The sequence below is a fragment of the Mastomys coucha genome, unplaced genomic scaffold (genome assembly GCF_008632895.1).
Source record: "Mastomys coucha isolate ucsf_1 unplaced genomic scaffold, UCSF_Mcou_1 pScaffold12, whole genome shotgun sequence".
In the NCBI taxonomy this organism is placed as follows: Eukaryota; Metazoa; Chordata; class Mammalia; order Rodentia; family Muridae; genus Mastomys; species Mastomys coucha.
This window is the reverse complement of record NW_022196894.1, coordinates 14,589,115-14,610,419: the sequence shown is the minus strand read 5'-3', so window position 1 is coordinate 14,610,419 and position 21,305 is coordinate 14,589,115. Positions and strand designations below refer to the sequence as shown.

Genomic DNA, 21,305 nt, shown 5'->3' with positions numbered 1-21,305 from the left:
AAACTTTATCTACTGTAAAATATTGGTTTTTTTATATTCCAAGAGCTTGTAGATTTTAAATCTGGTAAACTAAGAGTAGAAAAAAGAAACAAACTCAGAAAAATCTATTTTAGGGATTCAGCCACTGTGATTTTCCAGCAGAATGACTACTCAGCTAGTGTGAGTTTGACCAAAAAACAAAAACACACAAGTGCCGGGGTGGAATCCGGGGCCTTATTCATGCTAGGGAAGCATTTGATACTGAGCTGCACCCCCAGCTTTGTAAGGTTTGAGATGACTAGGAAGTAAATGAAGCTTTCCTTCTGTAGAGATGACAGACACGATGGTCAGCTGGCAGGCAGGACCTGGCCCTACTTGCCACAGCAACCTTGTAAATAAATTCCTGTTCCTTTGATCCCACCTGCCATGATCCAAGTTCAGCTCCCAGCTGTCACTGCTCTGTAGAGATCTGCTTTGCAGCTCTGAACAGCTAAGGCAGGGCAGTCTGGCCTTAATCCCACAGCTAGAAGCAGAACCTTGCAAGAAAGAAGCTTGCAGGCTTGACCTGAGGGAAGACAAATTCAGCCATGCTCACTGGAGACAATATCCAGTTAGAAAGGAAGTGAGTCATTTCCTTCTTTCTGAACTCTGCCATTCCAACTATTTAATCATTATGTATTATAGGTAGTTTAAGTCTCATCAGTTTACCAAAGGTGACTGCTTCCTAAGGCCAGGAGAACATTAATGACCAAGAAATGCCTGCTTTCTTCTTGGTCAGTATCAGTGTGCTTGTTTGATTCATGTGGCAGGGCCAGAGCAGAATCCAGCTTCACCCTTATAGCCAAAAAACAGAACTTATGTATTAATGTGAACTGACTACATCAGCATCCATCTCAGAGCTGCTCTCTAAAACATCATCTTAGCTTGTGGTGGGCACCAGGGATGGCAGGGGTTCCCACATACACCAAGCTATGATGAAGAGATCCCTTAAAATCCATTGGTAGCTGGAGACTTAAACTAATGTCTCTTAGCCGGGCAGTGGTGGCACACACCTTTATTCCCAGCACTTGGGAGGCAGAGGCAGGCGGATTTATGAGTTCAAGGCCAGCCTGGTCTATAGAGTGAGTTCCAGGACAGCCAGGGCTATACAGAGAAACCCTGCCTCCAAAAACCAAAACCAAAAACCAAAAAAAAAAAAAAAAAAAAAAAAAAAAAACCACCAAAGAAAAATTGCCTCCTCACAGAGTATCTATTGAGTACATACTCATCTGACTACAGGCCCAAAGGGGAACTTAGTGAATGCTCAATGATGCTTACTGGTCCTCCTCCCCACTCCTCTGCACTCAGATGTGGGCTCCAGCAGGCAGCAGCTGGAAGACATCCTGGCTGGCAATTTGGAGAAAGAGAGGAGGAGACTAGCACAGAAATTGAAAAAAGATACTGAAGATGGCAGGAGCAGCTGCGCCAGCCCCTTACTGAGTAATAACACATGCTCCCTGCGTACAGGCAGCCAGAGTGACCTTCTGCAGACAGCAAGGCTAGGTGGCTGTGCTTCAGGGTGACTGAGTTTCTGGATAGCAGGGTCAGAGGGCAAGAAAGCAATTCTGATGCCCTTTTCCTTATTTCACTGTGGTCCACTTTGTCTGGATTCATCTGGACTTCATTACATGACACAGGTATACCCCAGAAAAACTGTAACACTCATATAAAAGGCAGATGCAGGAGCCAGGTCTGTAGTGATGTGCCCTTGATAACGTGTCCCCTGAACAGCCCGCATAACCCACAACTCCTGCACCATGGAGTTGTCTAACGATAAAGGCAATGATGATAAGTGCCCTTTCGTACCTCCAGCATCGGGACTCAGCTCGAAATCCTTGGACATTATTATCCCCTCCAATTAAGTACACGAAGTTGTTGAGCACTGCAATGCCCTGGTTGGACATTCGGGGCGCCAGAGAGGCAGTGAAGTGTTTCCACTCTCCCAGTAGGGGATTCAGGTACTTGGCCTGATCACTGAGGATTGTAGATGGTGTGGAGTGAATGCCCCCAAAGCCCACAACACACTGGAAGTCCGAGCGAAGCTCTGTCTGTGGGCCCTGAAGGCTGGGCTGTAGGCTTTCATTCCGGTGGTACATAAGGGCACTGGCCACTGTGTCCCTCAGGGGGCTAGGACCAAGCTTGTCATGCAGCCGCTGGAGGACCTCGGCTTCCATCAGGGGAAAACGCACAGTCTCTAGGAGCTTGGGGGGCTCATGCAGTGAGATCTGGTCAGCCTGCACCTGCTCCAGGGAGTAATGGTACAGCAGGGCCCCTTCATATACTTCAGTCTCACAGGAAACCTCCAGGCGATTGCTGCTGAGGAGAGAATAGACCTTCTCCAAGGGCAGCTGGCGGTACTTGTCAGTTCTCGAGAAGGCCACAAAGTTTTTGAGGATGTAGGTATCTAGCTGTTGGGTCAGACGATTCAAGTCAAAGAGCTCTGCCAGCCGGTAGACATCAAGGATGTTCTCCTCATCTACCCATGACATGAGGAAATCACAGCAGAAGTGGATAATCTCTGGTATCTGTAAAAAGAAGGATACTCACTCATGCTGGAGGACTGCATCTGAGTATGAAAGACAGGATGACAGCAGAAGTAAGGCATACAGAGCTGGCTGTCCCTGTAGCTGGCTTTCGGGGACTAGGGGGGAAGCAAAGTGGAATCTTTCTGCAACCGACCCCAACCTTTTCTGACAGAAAATTGGAACTTCCTGCAGGCTTAATTTAAAACCTGCTGTGTGTGGTAACAGGGCATGTTTTTAACCCTTCAGAGCCTCAATCCCCATTTACAAACAAGGGTAAAGTAGCAAGGAACAGCCTGAGGACAAGCTCAAACACCACTCAGCACACAGGATTTCTGATATATATCACCTGCTTTTAGGTCAAAAGCCTGAGTGCAAAGGAAGCAGGATATGTCACAGACTGGAAGGAGCCAGTGGCCACTCCCTGCCACTGGCACTCTCTAGAAGAGCCAAGGTGCTGCAACCAATAGTATACTTGGCTCTTTTCTTCTGTCAAAATTCTCTGAACAACCACATCAGCTGGAAGTGCTGAGCAGGCCCTGCCATTGCCACTTAATGCCACACACGGAACTGCCAGCAAGGGATCCCCAGACATTCACACCAGCACCAATGCCAAGACCAGATTCAGAATTCTTGAAAAGCTGTGAAACCATCCTGGGGCCTCAGCCCCAGCTGAGAAATCCACTCTACTCTAGTGGGTACATGATTCCCAGGTGGCAGCATTTCCTGTCCCTAGCTGCACAGCACTGGAAGGAGGGAAGGCAGGCCACTGGGGAGGAAGGAAGCTAAGAATCAGGCAACAGAGCCCTAAAGGCTATCCAAAGACACCTCAGACCTGACAGGCAAAGCAGGACAAAACAAAGACAAAAGGAGAGCTTCCTGCATAGCACACTAGGTACAGCTAAAGTCTTTTATTTATTTATTTTATTTTATTTTATTTTATTTTTGTTTTTCGAGACAGGGTTTCTCTGTGTAGCCCTGGCTGTCCTGGAACTCACTCTGTAGACCAGGCTGGCCTTGAACTCAGAAATCAGCCTACTTCTGCCTCCCAAGTGCTGGGATTAAAGGCATGTGCCACCACCACCCGGCAAAGTCTTTTATTTTTAAATAGAAATAACCCATTCCCTTGTACCAAGATCTCTTGCAGTGAAGCATCCCAAACAAGGCACAGCTGAGGGTCATCTAGTACAGGATCCCCAACCAGACAGACTCCGAATGGAACACGCTTTCCTAGAGCAAGCTGACAAGGCTGATTTTGCTAGGATTCAGATCCACGTCTCTAGGGGCACTGTGAAGGTTTATGGCAGGATGTAGCAAATCGGGGCAAATCATCAGCTGCAACGGCTAAACTTGATTTGCAGATTCCATCAAGTTCTATCAAGTAAAACTTGATACGCAGCAATATCACACATGTTCAGACTGTTGCAGAAATGCCCTCTCTCACCTTCCCCTCCTTCCTGATCAGCCTCTCATTGCAATTGATGGTAGGTGGCCATCCTCCCTCACCATGCTGATTTGGTATTAGCTTACACAATGGGACCTAGCCTCACCTTTCCACTCACAGGCCTTCTGTGGGACTGAGCAGTGTGTCCTCCTCCCCTTGAAGAAGCTGTTGGGGCCCTCTCTCTAACCTCTTTGCTGAACTCAGGTGGGGAGAATTGGGGTTTCTTCATTAGCTCTAGAGTAGCTGAGCCTATGCACTAGGCAGCTTCCTGGGGCCACTTCCCCTGCCCTGTTGCTCCCATAGATCTCCTGGCTTTTTAGTTGGAGGGAACCACCAGGGTTCTTCTACCTCCTTGTCTTTTGTACTCCTTACAGCTGCTTTCTCTAAAAGTCAGTTTTGAACTTTCTATTTAAGGAAACAAAATGAAAGAAACCTCTAAGTATATATTTTATATATTTAAAAGATTTCATTTGTATGAGTGTTTGCCTGCAAGAGAACCTAGGTTCAGGTCCCAGGACCCACATGGGTTCACAACCATCCCTAACTCCAACTCTAGGGGATCTATCTGATGTCTTTTCCTGATATCTTTAGGTATGACACACACACACAGTACAGGCAAAACACTCATACAATAAAATAAACCTAAAAAACCTTTTTTTGGTTTTAAAAAGATTAGTTACTACTCTTACAGAGGACTTGGGCTTGGTTTTCACCACCTACATGGAAGCTAACATTTGTAACCCCAGTTCTAGAATCATATTCTTTTGTCTCTGCCAAAACCAGACATGCATGTTCACATACATACATACATACATACATACATACATACAAGCAAAGCATAAAACATACAAAAAATAAAAATAAAGAAGAGAGAAAAGGGACCATGCACAATGGTACATGTGTATGGTACCAGGTACTCAGCTGGCTGAGGCTACATTGTGAATTTAAGGCCTGTGTGTAATACAGTAAGAATGTTTATAAAAATAAAATAAAAGAGAAAAGAGTGGATAAACACAGCTGATGGAGAGGAAAAGTTTGTGTGTACTGTAGGGCATGGGATTTTCAAAGTCACTAGACATCACAGAACATAGACATCACAAACACGAACCTCCAGTTGGATAGCTTGTGACTTTTTTTTTTTCCATACAGGAAAACCAGGCCAGAGAAAAGAAGCAGCAAGGAAGGAAAGGACAAGCTAGGAATGTTGGTTCATGCCTGTAATCCCAGCACTCTGGAGGCTGAAGCAGGACTGCCATGAGATTAGGCACCCTAAACTACATATACTCTAAGCCAGACTAGGTGATCATGAGCTTGTCTCAAAAACTGGAAGAAAAGATAGGGCTAGAGAGATGGCTCAGTGATTAAGAGCACTGGCTGCTACAGAAGACTCTGGGTTTGATTCCCAACAACTACATAGCAGATCATAACCATCTATAACTCCAGTTTCAGGGGACCCAACATTTTCTTCTTGCCTCCACAGGCACTATACACATGTGGCACATGGACAGGCATATAGGCAAAACACCCCTACATATAAAATAAAATAAATGAATCTTAGAACAGGAGGCGGGGGATGATGAGACAGTTAAAAGTACATGTTACTCCTGTAGAAGTCTTAGTTTAAATCCCAGCACCCACAGGGTGGCTCACAATCATCCAAATCTCCAGTTCCACTAGATCTGATGCCTTCTTCTCAAATGGCACACATACATACATGCAGGCAAAATGTTCATACACATAAAATAAACAAATCATTTTTTTAAGTAGAAAAGAGTCAAGGGCAGAAGAGGAGGGCAAGGCAGGGAATTTGGGGGCACTCTGCTTCAGTTCCCAAGGCTCAACAGCAAGGTGCCTTCTCTGTTCCATAATGTTCCTTATTACTTGGTATTCCTGCCCTCTTGACCTACCTCATACCAGCAGTCATCCCAGGTATCTGGGGAAGCACCCCCCCCCCCACCATATGTCTGAGTCTTCTTGATCAACAAGGCAACTCTCACCTGAAGTTGGCAGGCAGCAACCAGGGTCTCTTGCACATTGCTCAGGCTGAGCTCTAGTTCAGAAGTGTATATGAAATGCAGGATTTGGCACATAGCATTGTAAGACACACCGTGGATCAAGACCTCTTCCTGCTCCATCTCCTTCAGTCCCCCAGCAAACATTCCTCTGTAAGGCAAGGAGACAAGGCATTGAGAGTTAATTAGTCAGGACTTGAATGTGAGCCATAAAAAGCATTCAGAAGGAACCAAGAGTCAGTGGTGGGACTGGCCAGATAACAGTCTGCATGTGGGAATATTGATTGCTCTGTGCTCTGAATAAACAGTGTGAAAACGGGAGTAAGTCTATGCAAGGAGCCTGACCAAGCTGGGCACCGCTCCTGGAAATCATTTGGCTCCCTTTCCATGGTCCCAGGAACCCTATACTCACTTTCTGGGAGCAGGCCAGTACCTACTTTGCCTGTTGCATCACCTACTGGTACTGTTCTCAGTTCAGACAGCAATAAAGTTCAATTCCCAACAACTGCATGGTGGCTCACAAACATCTATAGTGTAATCTAGTGCCCTCTTCTGGCATGAAGGTGTACATGCAGAGAGAGCACTCATACATTAAAAACAAACAAACAATAAATGAATTATGTACACTTAAGACCAGATTATTTGAAACCTTGAGTTTAACCAGCTAAGGGCCTGCTGACAGACTGATTCTAGGAGGATATAAGGCCCTTTGCTGGGCAAAGCAGTTAGGTAGGTAAAGAAAACTTCAGTAGGAACTGGTTTAAACAAAACAGTTGGGAGTCCTGCCGTGTCATCACATTATGATACTCAAGTAGAGACGCTGATCAGGCATTACAAGGTAAGAGGCAATGACCAGGACCAAACATGTTTTTATTACTATATGATGTAAGTTCTGAGCCTACTTACAGGTTTAAAAGTCTACTAAAAACCAACAATCCCTGAGCAGAAAGTTCCACCAATCCCTAGGCTTAGCTAAAAATTGCCCCAATCCTCACCCTAGAAAACTTCTCACGCCCGCCCACACACGCGAAACCCTATATAAAACTATCTTATGCTCAGTTCCCTGTTGCTTCTCCCCTTAGCAGAGGCAGCTACCATTTTGTGTCTCTTCCAATAAGTCTCTTGTGTGAGGTTTGTTGTGCAGTGTGACTTTGTGGTATTCCTTGGTTCAGGACTACCAGGATACTTTTCCATTCAGAGCTGTGACAGTTACAATTACTATCACCATTATTATATTATTTTGTGTTGCTAGAGTAGGACAGGAGTTTTCACAACTTTCCTACTACTGAGCTATACCTCCAGCCCTAGGATGGAAGGCTAAATATCTCAACCAGCAACTTTGAGAACTACTTTGACCTTTCACTTATATTTTAACAATGTAACAAACAGACTTAAAGCTGCAGACTTAAAGCTTTGAGACCTGATAATATCACTCTGCTACAATGTATTTCCAACTAGAAACAGTCAAAGACAGAAGTTTGAGATTGCCTGGGTGTGGTGGTGCACACTTTTAATCCCAGTGCTTGGCAGAAGAGGCATATGGTTCTCTGAATTGGAGACCAGCCTAATCTACAGATTTGAGTTCCGAGATAGCTGGGGCTACAAAAAGAAACCCTGTCTTGGAAAAACAAACAAAACAAATCCTAAAACTGAGAAGTTGAGATGGCAATGATATATTTTTTAAAGGTATCTTTTGCACACTAGTAGTGGTGGAAGAGTCAGGGCACACCTTTAGTCTCAACACTTGGAAGGCAGAGGCAGGGGGATCTCTGAATTTGAAGCCAGCCTCGTCCAAGTTTCATGATATCCAGACAAAGAAACCATGTCTCAAATGAAAAAATTGCAACAAAAAAAAGGTGTCTTCTGCTGGGTGGGCAGTCTGAAATATTTATTAATATTGTTTTGTGGCCCTTGTGCTATTTTAATCATGTGATAATAAAGTCTATGAATTTTTTTATTTTGTTCTTTTTCTTTTTTTTATTAGACATTTTCTTTATTTACATGTAAATTTCTCCTTTCACAGTTTCCCCTCCAAAAATCTTTTTTTTTTTTTTTTTTTAAAAAGATCTGAGCCAAGTATGGCAGTGCATGCCTTCCATCCCAATACTTGGAAGGCAGCCTAGTCTACATTCCACTTCTAGGCTGGTCAAATAACTCAGTGAGACCTAGTCCCCCAAGATTAATTAATTAATTAATTAATTAATTAATTAAAATATATAAAAAGTTGTGGTGAGATCTCTCTAGCACTTGTCTTCTAGCCTAAGGTTGGTTTATACTTCCAAACCCCCAAGGTCACCCCAGGGGCAGGAGAACTCTGTATTTTACTTTGCTTTTATTTCAGACACATCTGCTTTAACCTCCTTTCTAGCCTATCACCTACCAGAAGTAGTGGAAAAGAAAGATTATTAGAATGAGGGGGAAGGGGACCTGTTTAGAAATTGTTCTTTGGAGCAAATCTAGTCTGCTTTGTCAGGAAATCAGTTCAGTTCACGGGATTTAGCAGCAGCAGCTCAATCCACTCACAAATACTTCATGAATATACCAGCAGTCCAGCTCAGTAGTGTCAGTATAGCAAACATGAATCAGCAGCAGTAGCATGACCTAGCAGAAACAGCTAGGCTGCCAAATCAGCAGGAGTCAGCAGGAGCAACCAGGACCAACTGGGACACCAGGAGAAGTTCTCTTCTGTGCCTCTCTCAACGAAGCAAGATTAGCAAAAAAGAGTTGCAAAGCTAGCTATGCAAGACAGCCTCTGTCACTGTCTGTTGAGTCCTATTTATATACCCTCCAAATATCACACGTCCTTCATGGGTCTGGCCTCACCACATGAGTCTGTCTTAGCAAAACTCCACGTGAGTCTGAATCAGCTGACATCACTCTGTCAATCAGCCAGAGTCTGAGGAAGCCACCAGAACACCACCAGAAGTTTTTTGGTATGTTTCTCTCTATGAAGTCACTGCAAAGGAGCTCAGCTACACAATATAAGGTGAATCAATACATGTGTATAGTTATCGAAGAATCCCTCTTCACATGTCCTTTCATGGGCTTGATTTAGCAAGTTATCCTTTCACCTGTGTGTGCTTCAGGAAAACACCCTTTCACATGTTTGCCCCAGCAAAACATCATCTGACAGAACTGACTTTCCAAAGAAACCCTAAGTTTCACATCTGAAAAATCACTTCACATCTGAAAAATCAATTCTTACATATCATTGTCCAGCAAAGTGGTTCTCAACCTTCCTAATGTTACATGTGACCCTTTAATACACAGTTCCTTGTGTTGTGGTGACCCACAACCATAAAATTATTTTCATTGCTACTTCATAACTCTAATTTTGCTACTATTTTGAATCATAATGTGAGTGTCTGATATTCAGGGTGGTCTTATGTGACCCCTATAAAAGGATTGTTTGACCCCAAGGGGGTTGCGACCCACAGGTTGAGAATGATCTAGCAGAATAGAAACCACCTTCCAGGGGGGAGAGAAGGCTCTTGCAAGGTTCTCCACAGTGCCTCCCCCAGCTTTTAGAAGCAGTAAACAAAGGGCTTCCCAAGGAGATTCTGACAGATTGGTCTTTAAGAGAGGATGCTGTTGTACTACTGGAGCAGCCTGAGAAGTCGTTCAGAGTCCAGAATTGCAGCTTTGAGAGCAATCACCCATGCTGGGGTGGGCTTTTCAGAGATGCAGCAGCATTTGAGTCATCCCTCACTCCTTGCAAAGTCTGCCAACAGTCGTTAGGTCCATTTAGGTTTGTTTCACATAACAGATATGGCTCCACTCCCATATCACACTGTATCTGACAGGTTTAATTTCCACAAATGTGGATGCTGGGCCCAAAAGTTAACATACATTCCCAACTGAATAGTCCCATCCACCTGACCTTCTTACATCACCCTCATACTGGAATCAGGAGCCTGCCCCACCCCAACCCCACCACCACCATCTACAAGTACACTAAGAGCTAGGAAATACTTGCTCTATCTCTACCACCAAGAGAAGATATGTTTATATAAAAGGTATAGAAAAATCTTATCACATTGTTAAAGCCATTTCAATAGTCATTCTGAACCCAGAATTATGTTACTTTTCTACTATAAACTCTTTTCTGAGAAGAGATGAGTCCTTTCAGAGGTGAGTTAAACTTTCTCCCAGTCTTTAATGAAGATTTGAACATCCAGAAATTTGGCAGGTTTTTTTTGTTTTGTTTTGTTGGTGGGTCTTTGTTTTGTTTTAGTCAAAATCTCTTTATATAGCTCTGGCTATACTGGAATTCACTCTGTAGACCATGCTGTCCTTGAAGTCACAGAGATCTGCCTGCCTCTGCCTACTGAGTGCTGGGTTTAAAGGCATGTACCACCATGCTTGGCTGTGAAATTTGTGGGGGATTTTGTTTTGTTTTGTTTATTTATGCCAACTTAAACTATGTAGTCCAAGTGAATGCTGGGACTACAAGTTGTACAGTACCATGTCTAGCTGTCTAACTTAAATGTAATCAAAGGTATCAATTTCAATTTTTATCACTGTATTTTATGTCAAACTTAGAATGACTTTTCCTTCTGAGTTTATATTAGAAAATACTTCTCTGTATTTGCCTCTAGTTTGCTATTCAATGTTAAAAACCTCAGGTTTGAAGGCTAAAGAGATGGTGTAGTAGGTAATGTAGCAAGCACACTCCTGTCATTCCAGTGACTCAAAACAGAGTCAGAAGAACCCCTGGGGCTCACTGGTCAGGTAGTTTGGCCTGTCAGTGAGTTTTAGGTTCAGTAAGAGAATATTTCAAAAATGGAAATAAGATAAAGAGCAATGAAAAAATGGCCTTGGGCTTCTACATGGGTGGTAGATACTGACTCATACACACACACCTTACAGCAGTCTGCTGGTATAGCCTCTAACAAAGCACCTGTCTAGCATGTGCCAGGACTGCTGAGTTTGATTTTTAGCACTGTGACACAAAAACTATTCACCGCCAGGCATTAATGATTGTTTAAAGTATATAGCAAGGGTCTAACATTGTTCTTCCAGTGGCAATAGTCATATCTATTATCCCTCACATATTAAATTTGATATGATTTACCATATCACTTTTGTCACATACAGAATTCCTGATATACTCATGTGTTTCTAAACCTGGCTTTTTCTATATTTCCTTCTCTTTCACAACAGAAAGTTTCAAATCCTGCACATTCGTATTATAGCCAATAGAGGACAGAGCTAATCTCCTTGCATTACTGTTGTTGTCAACAATTTCTTGACCATTGCTTGCTTTTTTATTTTCAAGTTTATAACCAGTTTGTGCAATTTACCACCAAATCATCTCGCATGGACGCTACAATGTATCACAGTGTATCTCACAGTACACCCTTTTGCCCACACATCTTCCAATAAAGCCTCTTGGAAATATAGTAAACATTCAGATTAATACAGAGAGGACTAGCTCTTTGCAAGGAACACAAGGACCTTCTTTATGTCCAGTTCTGCTTGGGTTCTCTTTAAAGACCTGGCAAGCGTCCAAAGTCCTACAGACTAAGCACAAGTTAAACTTATTTCTAGATACTCCACATTTAGCCAGGCTTTCCCAATCTCTCTTTGTATCTTGTACTCTGGACTTTCCAGAGCTGCTGCTATACAGACTTCCCTTGTTGACTTCTCTGCTCAGACCTCCAAGGTGCTGGTAAAAGCATAACTGGGAGCACCCTGAGCACTGCCCCTGAGCAGTGTGGGCATGGCTCAAACACACCCAGAAACCCAGCTCTCCAAGAACACGAGCTGGAGAAACGCTGCCAGTTTTAAGCTATCCTAGTCCACCAGGGGAATTCTAGACAAAGTAAGACTACATAAAAAGACCCTTTGTCCAAAAGCAAGCAAGGAAACAAAAATAAATTTAAAATCCCAGGCCAGGGCCAAGAATGGTGGCACATACCTTTAATCCCAGCATTCAGAGAGAAGCAAGAAGATTTCTATAAGTCTCAGACCAGCCAAAGCTATATAGTGAAACCCAAGTGTGATGGTTTAAATATGTTTGGAACCATAGACTCATGTGTTTGAATGCTTGGCCATAAGGAGTGGCACTATGAGGAGGTGTGGCCTTGTGGGAGAAGTATGTCACTGTGGAGGTGGGCTTTGAGGTTTCCTATGCTCAAGCTATTCTCAGTGTGGCACAGTCTTCTTCTGCTGTCTTTGGACTAAGATGTATATATAACTCTAGGCTCTTCACCAGCATGTCTGCCTGCACTCTGCCATAATGGACTAACCCTCTGAAAATGTAAACCAACCCCAATTAAATGGTTTTCTTTATAAGAGTTGCTGTGGTCATGGTGTCTCTTCACAGCAATAAGACACCAAGTCTAAAAAATAAACCAAACAAAAAGCAGCAGATGTGGTAATTTACATCTGTAATCCCAGCACAAGTTTGAGAACTTGAGCTACACAGTGAGTGTGAAGTTATTAGAGCTAACCACCTAATGACCCTAACACACACACACACACACACACACACACACACACACACACCTTAACTAAATAAATAAAGCCAGATATGATGATGCATGCCTGAAACCCCAGAATTGAGGTCATGGAGGAACAATTAAGGAATTCAAGGCCAGCCTGGGCTATATGAGATCCTCAGTGGAAAAAAAGAAGGATCCCCAAAATGGTCCTTGAATGGACCCAGAATAGGTGTAGTGAGAAGGCTGAGATGTTCTGAAGGCTACAAAGACTCTAGCAAATGAAATCACACAGTTCAAACTTTCTCTCTCCACTCCCTTTTTGGAAACAGTCTCTCCAGTAACCCAGGTTAGCCTAGAACCTAATATATAATTGAAAATGGCCTGGTTCTCTTGTTTCCACTACCCACTCAAGTACCAGCATGCCCAGTTTACATGATACGAAGGATCAAACTCAGGGCTTCCTACATGCTAGGCAAATACTCCACCAAGTTACATTCCTAACCTAGCTAAATTTTCTTAGGCTGAAAATGGTACTATAGATGTGTGAGAACAACCTGAGGCATACTGGAGTATTTAAAATTAAAAATATCATCATCAAGCCAAGTGTAGGTAGTATATACCTTTAGACCCAGCACTCATCAGGCAGATCTCTGTGAGCTGAAGGCTACTCTGGTCTAGCAAGTTCCAGGACAGCCAGAGTTACATAGTAAAAACCTGTCTCCAAAAAACAAAAACAAAGTCTTGAGTCTGGCAGTTCCTGAGAGAAATTTTAAACAATGTTCATAAATGACAGACCCAGGCTGATGGCAAAGACCAGAAAGGTTGCAGTAAGACCATGTCTCATAGTTGGCTAAATGTTTGCTACATAAGCATGAAGACCTTAGGTAGGCTATTGTGTAAAAAGCCAGTAAGTAATCCAGTGTTGGGGGGGCAGATTCTTGGGGCTTGGTGGCTAGCCAGTCTAGTTGAATCAGGGAGCCCCAGGCTCAGCAAGAGACTGTCAAAACTACAATGCAAAAGAATCAAGGAAGATATCTAATGTCAGTCACCCCGCCCTCCCCCCCCACACACATGCTTTTGTATATATAACAACAAAACATACAGGAGGAAATGCCATAGCTATTAAATATCTGTGTAACAACAATTGTGATGGTTAATTTTAGCTTTTGCTTGTTTGACTTTTTTATTTTTTTGAGACATGGACTCACTATTTAATTCTTGTTGTCCTAGAACTCACTAAGTAAACTAGGCTGGCCTTGAACTCACAGAGATCTCCCTGCTTCTACCTCAACCATGCTGGCTAATTTTAGGTGTCATCTAGATTAAGGTTACCTAGAGCAGCATTTTTTCCCAGCAGAGACTGGCATGAAACTCAGTGAACTACGCAGGAAGACCCCATCTCATCTCCTGACTCTGGACATGAGAACTCAGGCTCTCTGGCCCTTGAACTTACACGAAACTCCCTGAGGTTCTCAAGCCCTGAGCCTTACACAGTCAGCATTCAGATTTACCCAGAGCTACACTATTAGAATCCCAAGATCTTCAGCTATTAGACTGCCTGTCATGTGATTTCTGTCTCTACAAGTATGAGTCAGTTTTCCTACTCTTCTCCCATATACCTACTTTGTGTTCATTCTGTCTCTCTACAGAATGTTGAGTAATACAAGTTAGAAACTATGATAGGAGTGACAAATTCCAGCTCTACTGTGTGAGACAGACAAACCAACCCCCAGTTCTTCCCCATGTGCTAAGTCCTGACATGTGGTCATGCAAGAAACCAGGAAAAACACTGAAAGGATTATAGAACCTATTAGACAGGCCAAAGGCTAACACCTAGTGATGGGAGGACGTTGTGGGTGACTTTCTTCCAAGCAATCCCCACTTGGAGTATTCAGCTGAACTTCTTGGTAAAAAGATTACTGCACTTGGGCTTATTGATTATTTACATCCCCATGGAGGGCTGGGAAGGATCACTAGATCCCCACCTAAATAACTAACACTCCCTACCACCCACTGTATGCAACACTGCCTATTTGTACATAGTTCCAGGTACATTAATTAGGCGGAGGAAGACTAGGGGAAGGGGACTCCATCTATGCAGCTCTAAGGAAGCTGTCATCTCTGCTAGGTAAAGGCTTTTCAGGTGCTGACTGTTGGAGAAAGAGCACTCACAACCCTGTGTCCCTCATCTATGCTATATAAGAAAATCTAATAAACTCATTGGTTCCCCCGAGTGAAATTTGGTGGAATTATGCCCCGATTGGTTGTTGGAACCTTAGGAGGAAGAGTGGACATTGCTCATATCTCCTTCTGGGAAGGAATTTTTAGCAACAAGGGTTATAAAACAGATAGTAGCTGGCCAGGGAAAAGGTAACTTTAAGCATCATGTAGATGTGTGAATAATCTCTATGCAGTAATAATTTTCTAGCTTTGGGCCTTAGCTTTCAGAGGTATCAGAGGAGTGAATGTGGCTTGTGCAAACTTCTTTTTTTTTTTTTTTTGTTTGTTTGTTTTTTTGAGACAGGGTTTCTCTGTATAGCCCTGGCTGTCCTGGAGCTCACTCTGTAGACCAGGCTGGCCTCGAACTCAGAAATCCGCCTGCCTCTGCCTCCCAAGTGCTGGGGATTAAAGGCGTGCGCCACCACACCCGGCTTGTGCAAACTTCTTAGACGGCATTATAACTGGGTGAGGGGTAAAGTGTCATAACATCTTGAAAGCAGGTATGCATATGAAAGCAAGGTGGCAAAATGTTGGCAATTATTATATTCATTACACACTATCCTTTGAACATCCATGGGTTTTAAATCCACAATAAGAAAAATTTCACCAAATATTGCATTTGCAGTTGAATACTCATTTATAAAACACAACATTTTAAAGCAAGCCAGTCATGATCCAGTTTTGAAAATGAGAACTTGCCCAACAGAAAGACAAACTGAAAGATAAACTCTTAAAACCTCTTCCGTGCTAGGCTGGTTGATGGAACCTCCAAAGCAAACTGTGGGAGAGACTAGGCAAGAGAAGATCCAGTCACCTTCAGTTCCAGTACCCCGACATGGCAAAGCCAGGACTACCTGTTATTAGCCCTAAAGAATCAGTTACAGAAAAGGCCCCTTCCTCCTTGAGGATTTATAGACAGTTACTCAATGGTTGCTGAGGGAGGGTAAGACATATGTCTAAGTAATATAGCCACTGGAAAGGTACTCAATTCACTAAATAAATCTCTCAACTCTCTTGTCAAAGACCCTAATATATTTAGTGGATCACCAAAAACAAAACAAACAAAAACGTAGAAGGAGAGTTAGCAGGGAAAAAGAAAGGGGTCTTTGGGAGTACAAAAGAGAGTATATCAAGGTGAATATGATCAAAACACATTATATACATGTATCAGATTGCCCTAATGAAACCCATTATCACATATAGTGAATATATGCCAATAAAAACATGAAAACATGGGCATAAACTGGGCATGGTAGTGAACTCCTTTAATCCCAGCACTTGGGAGACAGAGACAGGCACTCTTTGTTCCATGCCAGTGTAGTCTACCCAAAGTGAGTTCCAGGATAGCCAAAGCTACATAGAGAAATTTTTTCTTGAAAAAACAAAAACAAAAAAAGAAAAAGTAACTATAGGTAGCTTACCTGAAGTAATCACATGATGCAGCCAGCAGAATTCGATGGGCCTCAATGTGCTTCCCCTCTACCACCAGGACAACATCAAAGAGGATCCCACTGTCTCGTAAAGCAAGCAGGCCACGGAGCAGGGCCTGGGAGTGCTGTGTGCTTCGATAGGTATTGTTGACGCAGTGTGAATGGGAGGGCTGTGTGGGCAGCCTGCACAGCTGGGCAAAGTCCTGCTCCTCAGCCATCCTGACAGGCACAGCAGCCCTCACTACTGAAGTCAGCTGCAAGATAGAGAGAGCAAGGAGTAAGCAGGTAGGTAGGTGGTACAATGCCACACACACAGGCTGACAGTACTGCATCTGTGGCACCTGCTCAGTGACTTCACTGTGACTCCAAAGCCACTATTCCCTGTTTCCTGCTAGCCCTGATCCTGCTTGGCCTTCTGTCTTATAACCTGGTCTCTTCATCTTATTGTGCCACCTTCAGCACTGAGTAGACAAAAGTATTCTGAGGCTGCCATGATGACTCACGAAAGTTATCCTAACTACCTGGAAGACTGAGACTGCAAGAAACTTAGAGACTGTCTCAAAAGAGAATCAAAAAGAGGACAAGGGTGTGATTCAGTAAAGCACTTTTCTAGCACATGTGAGGTCTAACACTTGATCCCCAGCATTGGGCAAAGAAAGAGTTTGGAAGACTTGAGGCAGGACAGAAAGAGGGAAAATTAAGAGAATATGGGCATGCTGGGTGTAGTAGAGCATGCTTTAAATCCTAGCACTCAGGAGGTAGAGGCAAGTGGATCTCTATGAATTAGAGTCCAGCCTGGTCTACAAAGGGAGTTCTAGAATAGCCAGGGCTGTCCTCGCCGCCCCCCCCTCTCTGTGTGTAGTGTGTAGGAAGTGGAGGTGGGCAGCTGGAGTGATGGATCAGTGTTTAAGAACATGTGCTGCTCTTCTACAGGACTAGAATTCTATTCTGAACAGAACAGAGTTATTTTCAATTCCCATCACTTATGTGGAGAATCTCATAGCTGCCTTTAATCCCAGCTCTGGGATCTGATGTCTCTAGTTTCTTTGGGTACATGCACTCACATGCATACAGATATAAACATGCACATATACAACTAATACACATTTTAAAAAAATTCAAGACCATCCTTATCTATAGTGGGAGTTTGAGGCAAGCCTGAGCTATATGAGACCCTATGTCCAAGAACAAACAAACAAAAACTAAAGACTACCTTCTAATAGTTTGACCATTATGCTCAAAAATTAAAAAAAAAAAAAAGATTTTAAAAGGAGCCATAAAAACTCAACCAAGAAAACAAACCTACTACAAATATTCTTTTGCCAACACACACACAACGAATGAACCATAAACAACTGTTTATAGTCAGCTACTAGAGGTATGTGGCCTTAGCCAACAATATGTTCTTTTAATACAGGTCAGCTATTAGAAGGCCATGGACCCTCTACTCTTCATGCTACCCTACCTACACTTCAGAGTTCACTACCATAGCTTTAAAAGTAAAAAATGAAAACCAGACTCAGTGGATAAAGACATTTGCCCTATAAGTCTGGCAACCTGAATCCAATGCCTGGAACCCACATAGATGGAAGGAAAGACTCAACTCCACAAAATCGTCTTCTGACCTCCCCTCATACACTGTGGTACACACATGCACATATAAAGTAACAAATAAGTAGAGTTTAAAGATTAATTTTACTTATGTGCAATATGTGTGTGTAGGAGCCCTCAGAGGCCAGAAGAGAGTGTCAGATCCTCTGGAATACAGTTGTGAGCCATCAACCAATGTGCTGGGAACAAAACCCAAGTCCTCTGCAAGAGCAGTAAGCACTCTTAAACTACTGAACCATTTCACCAGTCCCCAAATATGTATATTTTAAAATGAAAATTAGATGTTAAGGGAAAACTAGCCCAAAGCCTTCTTACTACTGAAGGAGCACATTTCTCCTCACCCCCACCTCCTCTTCGGAACCTTTCTGCTCTCAAGTCTGTCCTGCCTCCCATCACACGTGCTCCCTTCTCTTCCATCTGTCTCCTAGATGTAGAGCCTCTATTGGCTTACCAACACCTTCCTTCTACCTGAACCAGATGCCCTCTCACAAGGCCCTAGAGATGGTTATAGTATGTCTTGTCAACTATTTCTGGGTTCAGATCTCTCCAGCCTGGAACTCTGCCTTAGAATAATTCCTCCTCCACTGACCTCTTCCCTTCCTTCAATCCACCCAGTCCCCAGGGCATGCATTCCCAACTAGTCTGTTTTAGTCAGCTGCATACTACATTCCTATCTGAAGCCTCCTAGTCTTGGTGATCTCTTTTCCTTCTTAAGCTTATGTTTTGTAAGATACTTTGGTCTTGATTCTTCTCCTATATCTTGCATAGCCATCCCCTTATATTTTCCAATGGCCACTGTTTGGAGTCACAGCATAGGAATGTTGTTCCAAAGGATTTCCCTAACTCTCGTTTCATCATCCCCAGTTTCCTCTGAACAAAGAACCAAAAATACTCCTGTGATGGCACTATGGTTACTTACCAAGTGCTATCTCCCTGCTTCATACTTGGGGCTCCCTGTGACTTAGCTCAAAACCTCACTTCTTTCTCCTGCCTGCCCCATTGCCAGTTCTTAGACCCATAAGGACACCTGATCTGAACAGAACCATGCTTGTTTCTCATAGTCCTATTCTGGCCATGATTCTAGATGATCACATCTACCTAGCACCTTCATACAATCTCAAAAAACATGCTCTGGTAGTGAACCTGTCTTCTCTACCCTTGACAGTTTGTCTCACAAGCATCTCAGGGTTAATTTCTATGGCAGTATCTGCTAGCCAGACTCTGGCTGCTACCTCGGCGTCCTGGAAGGCTTCCCCATCTGTGGATGACTAATTGCTGTAACAGACACTGACCCTCCCCCACCATGCACATGTGGGGGTGGTCCTCACAGTTGTCAGCTGAGCAGCCTGTCTGCCCTCTTGGAAGGAGATGGATATCATCTGCTTTCTAAACGGCCACTACAAAAACAAGTACAGTAAAAGAGGATGGCTACTCCTTTGGACAGGCAAAGCACATTTACTAAGCTCAAGAAAAGAAATTCAGTAGAACCAAGAATGCTACAGCATCCAGGATCTCTGGTATAGCCAGACAGGATGGTAACAGATCTGTAACTCCAGCACTCAGAAGTGCCGATACAAAAAGATCACAAAGTTGGAAGCCAGCCTAGAACATGTAGACTTGTCATAAATAAATAAGAGGTAGGGTTAGAGAGAAGGCTCAGTGCACTTCATGCAAAACTATTCCTGCATAGAACTGAAGTTCCCAGCACTGACATCGGGTCGAGGCGCCCTCTGCTGGTCTCTAGAGAACCTTCACCCAGGTGCACATAGAGACACTTGTTTGTTCTTCCCATAGTTTCTCTGTGTAACAGCCTTCGCTCTCCTGGAACTCTTTGATCAGACTGGCCTCGAATTCACAGAGTCCCATTTGCCTCTGCCTCCAGAGTGCTGGGATCAAAGGCAGGCGCCACCACACCTGGCTTTACTTTTTTTTTTTTTTTTACGACGAAACATTAAGGAGACTCTGATGACTGCAGATCTACAATAGTCTTCTACGCTTTCCATTAGCTTCTGCTTATAACTTCATGCCCCCTCACACGTAAAAACACGCTTTATTTAAGGGCCCCTAGTCAAGATATCTTAAGTTTCCTACCATTGTTCGCTACTACAAACAGTTGTGCGCCGAAACGTATTTTAGAGGAATCTTCCACGACTCATTTACTGGAAAGGCATCCTCAACCTTCTGTGGGGGCCCCCACTCAGTATCTGTCCTCAACGCATCCGTATCACAACATAAGGTGTGCAACAAAAGAAAAAAAAAAAAAAAACAGCAGCAGCTTGGAAAGGGCAGAAGAGATAGTGGGTCCTTATTACCACGGGAGTGGGAGGGAGTCTCCCAGAGGTGCTGACGTGCTCTGTGACTTGTTCCCCAGAGCGCTGACTAGGAGCATCTCGGAGATCAGGCCTTACCCTAGGAAGCAGCCGCGGGCAGAAGGTGGCCCCGTTGCGCCCGGACAGGTCCGTTCGTTCGGCCTGTACAGGCTCTAAACTAGTACAACCCGGAGATTTTTGCACTGACAGCGCGAGCTCTCCGGCTTCTCTCAACAACCGCAGCCGCGGCTGAAGAGCTTGAAGTCACGCCGGGAGCGGCAGCCAGGCCCGCCCGCCGCCTGTTGCAATCCCTGCTCGAATAGCTTCGAGGGACGGGGACAGGCCAGAGGCCACACTCGGACCCACGGCTGGCGACGGAACTTGACCGACCCGGCTGCGAGGGCCACGGTCCGCTTCAGCCACGCGCAGGCCTCGGCGCGCCCGCGCCACGGCGCCAGGCCCGCGCCGGACGCCCGGGGGTCTCCCGGCCAAGCCCCCGCCACGTCAGGCAGTCGCCCGCGCCCGCCCCAGGCGCCCGCGGTACTTGGCCCAGATCTCCGCGCCCGCCGCCACCCCCGCTCCCTCTCCCATCCCCGCGTGCAGCGCAAGCTCGGCGACGAAGGCCTGCCGGGCCCACACGGTACATGCCTCGCAGCTGACCTGGTGCTGCCGCAAGCTGAGGCCGCTCTCGCAGCAGGCGGGAGGCGGGAGGCTGGAGGTGGGGGCGGAGCCTCGCCGTCACGTGGGATGCCGCGCAGGCGCAAGTGGACTCTAGCGGGCGCTGCTGGGCGGGGCGGGGCGAGGCTGAAGGGTCATATGGGGGCTGCTCTGTCATAGGGTCGCTGTCCGGAAGCGCCACCCTTGAGTTGCCTTTTGGAGGTTCACATCTAGGCCCTCCTTCTTTCCCTGTCTCCTTGCCTCAATCTTACCCTCACTCATTCTCTCATTCTCTTTACTTGCTTGTCTCTTCACACCCATTCACTCACCGTCTTCCTCATTGCCTCCTTCCTTCCCTCGATTTCCCGTTTCCTCCCTCATTCATGTCTTCGTTTCTCCCTGCCTTACCTCCTTCCCTTCTTCATCGTGCATTCATTACTTCACTCATTGCCTCACTTGTCCCCTCCTTCTTGCTTCTTCCTTGCTCCCTCTCTAGGTCTCTCCCACCCTTTCTCTCGTTCATTCTGCCTTCCTTTCCCTCGTACCCTTATTTACTGTTCTTCCTTCTGTCTCCTGTTTCTTCATTTCCTTATTCCCTGGCCCAGGCATTCACTCCCTTGTTTCTTCTCTCCTTGT

General features: G+C 44.6%; 1 protein-coding gene across 4 annotated transcripts in view; it reads right to left on the bottom strand.

The window, feature by feature from the left end:
* Klhl22 (kelch like family member 22) overlaps positions 1–20,777 on the bottom strand; it is a 34,317-nt gene extending 13,540 nt beyond the window's left edge. Inside the window, exons 1-4 of one of the 4 annotated variants that reach the window (XM_031363305.1) lie at positions 20,673–20,777; positions 16,084–16,346; positions 5,982–6,147; positions 1,825–2,543 (exon numbers count right to left, since the gene is read on the bottom strand). In XM_031363305.1, coding sequence (XP_031219165.1) covers positions 1,825–2,543; positions 5,982–6,147; positions 16,084–16,310 — 1,112 coding nt within the window. In that variant the 5' untranslated portion in view covers positions 16,311–16,346; positions 20,673–20,777. Of the gene's footprint in view, positions 1–1,824; positions 2,544–5,981; positions 6,148–16,083; positions 16,347–19,794; positions 20,092–20,111; positions 20,608–20,660 lie in introns of those variants that run through there. The other 3 variants (XM_031363306.1, XM_031363307.1, XM_031363303.1) reach the window with 3 other exon arrangements.
* Positions 20,778–21,305: the final 528 nt, after the last annotated feature.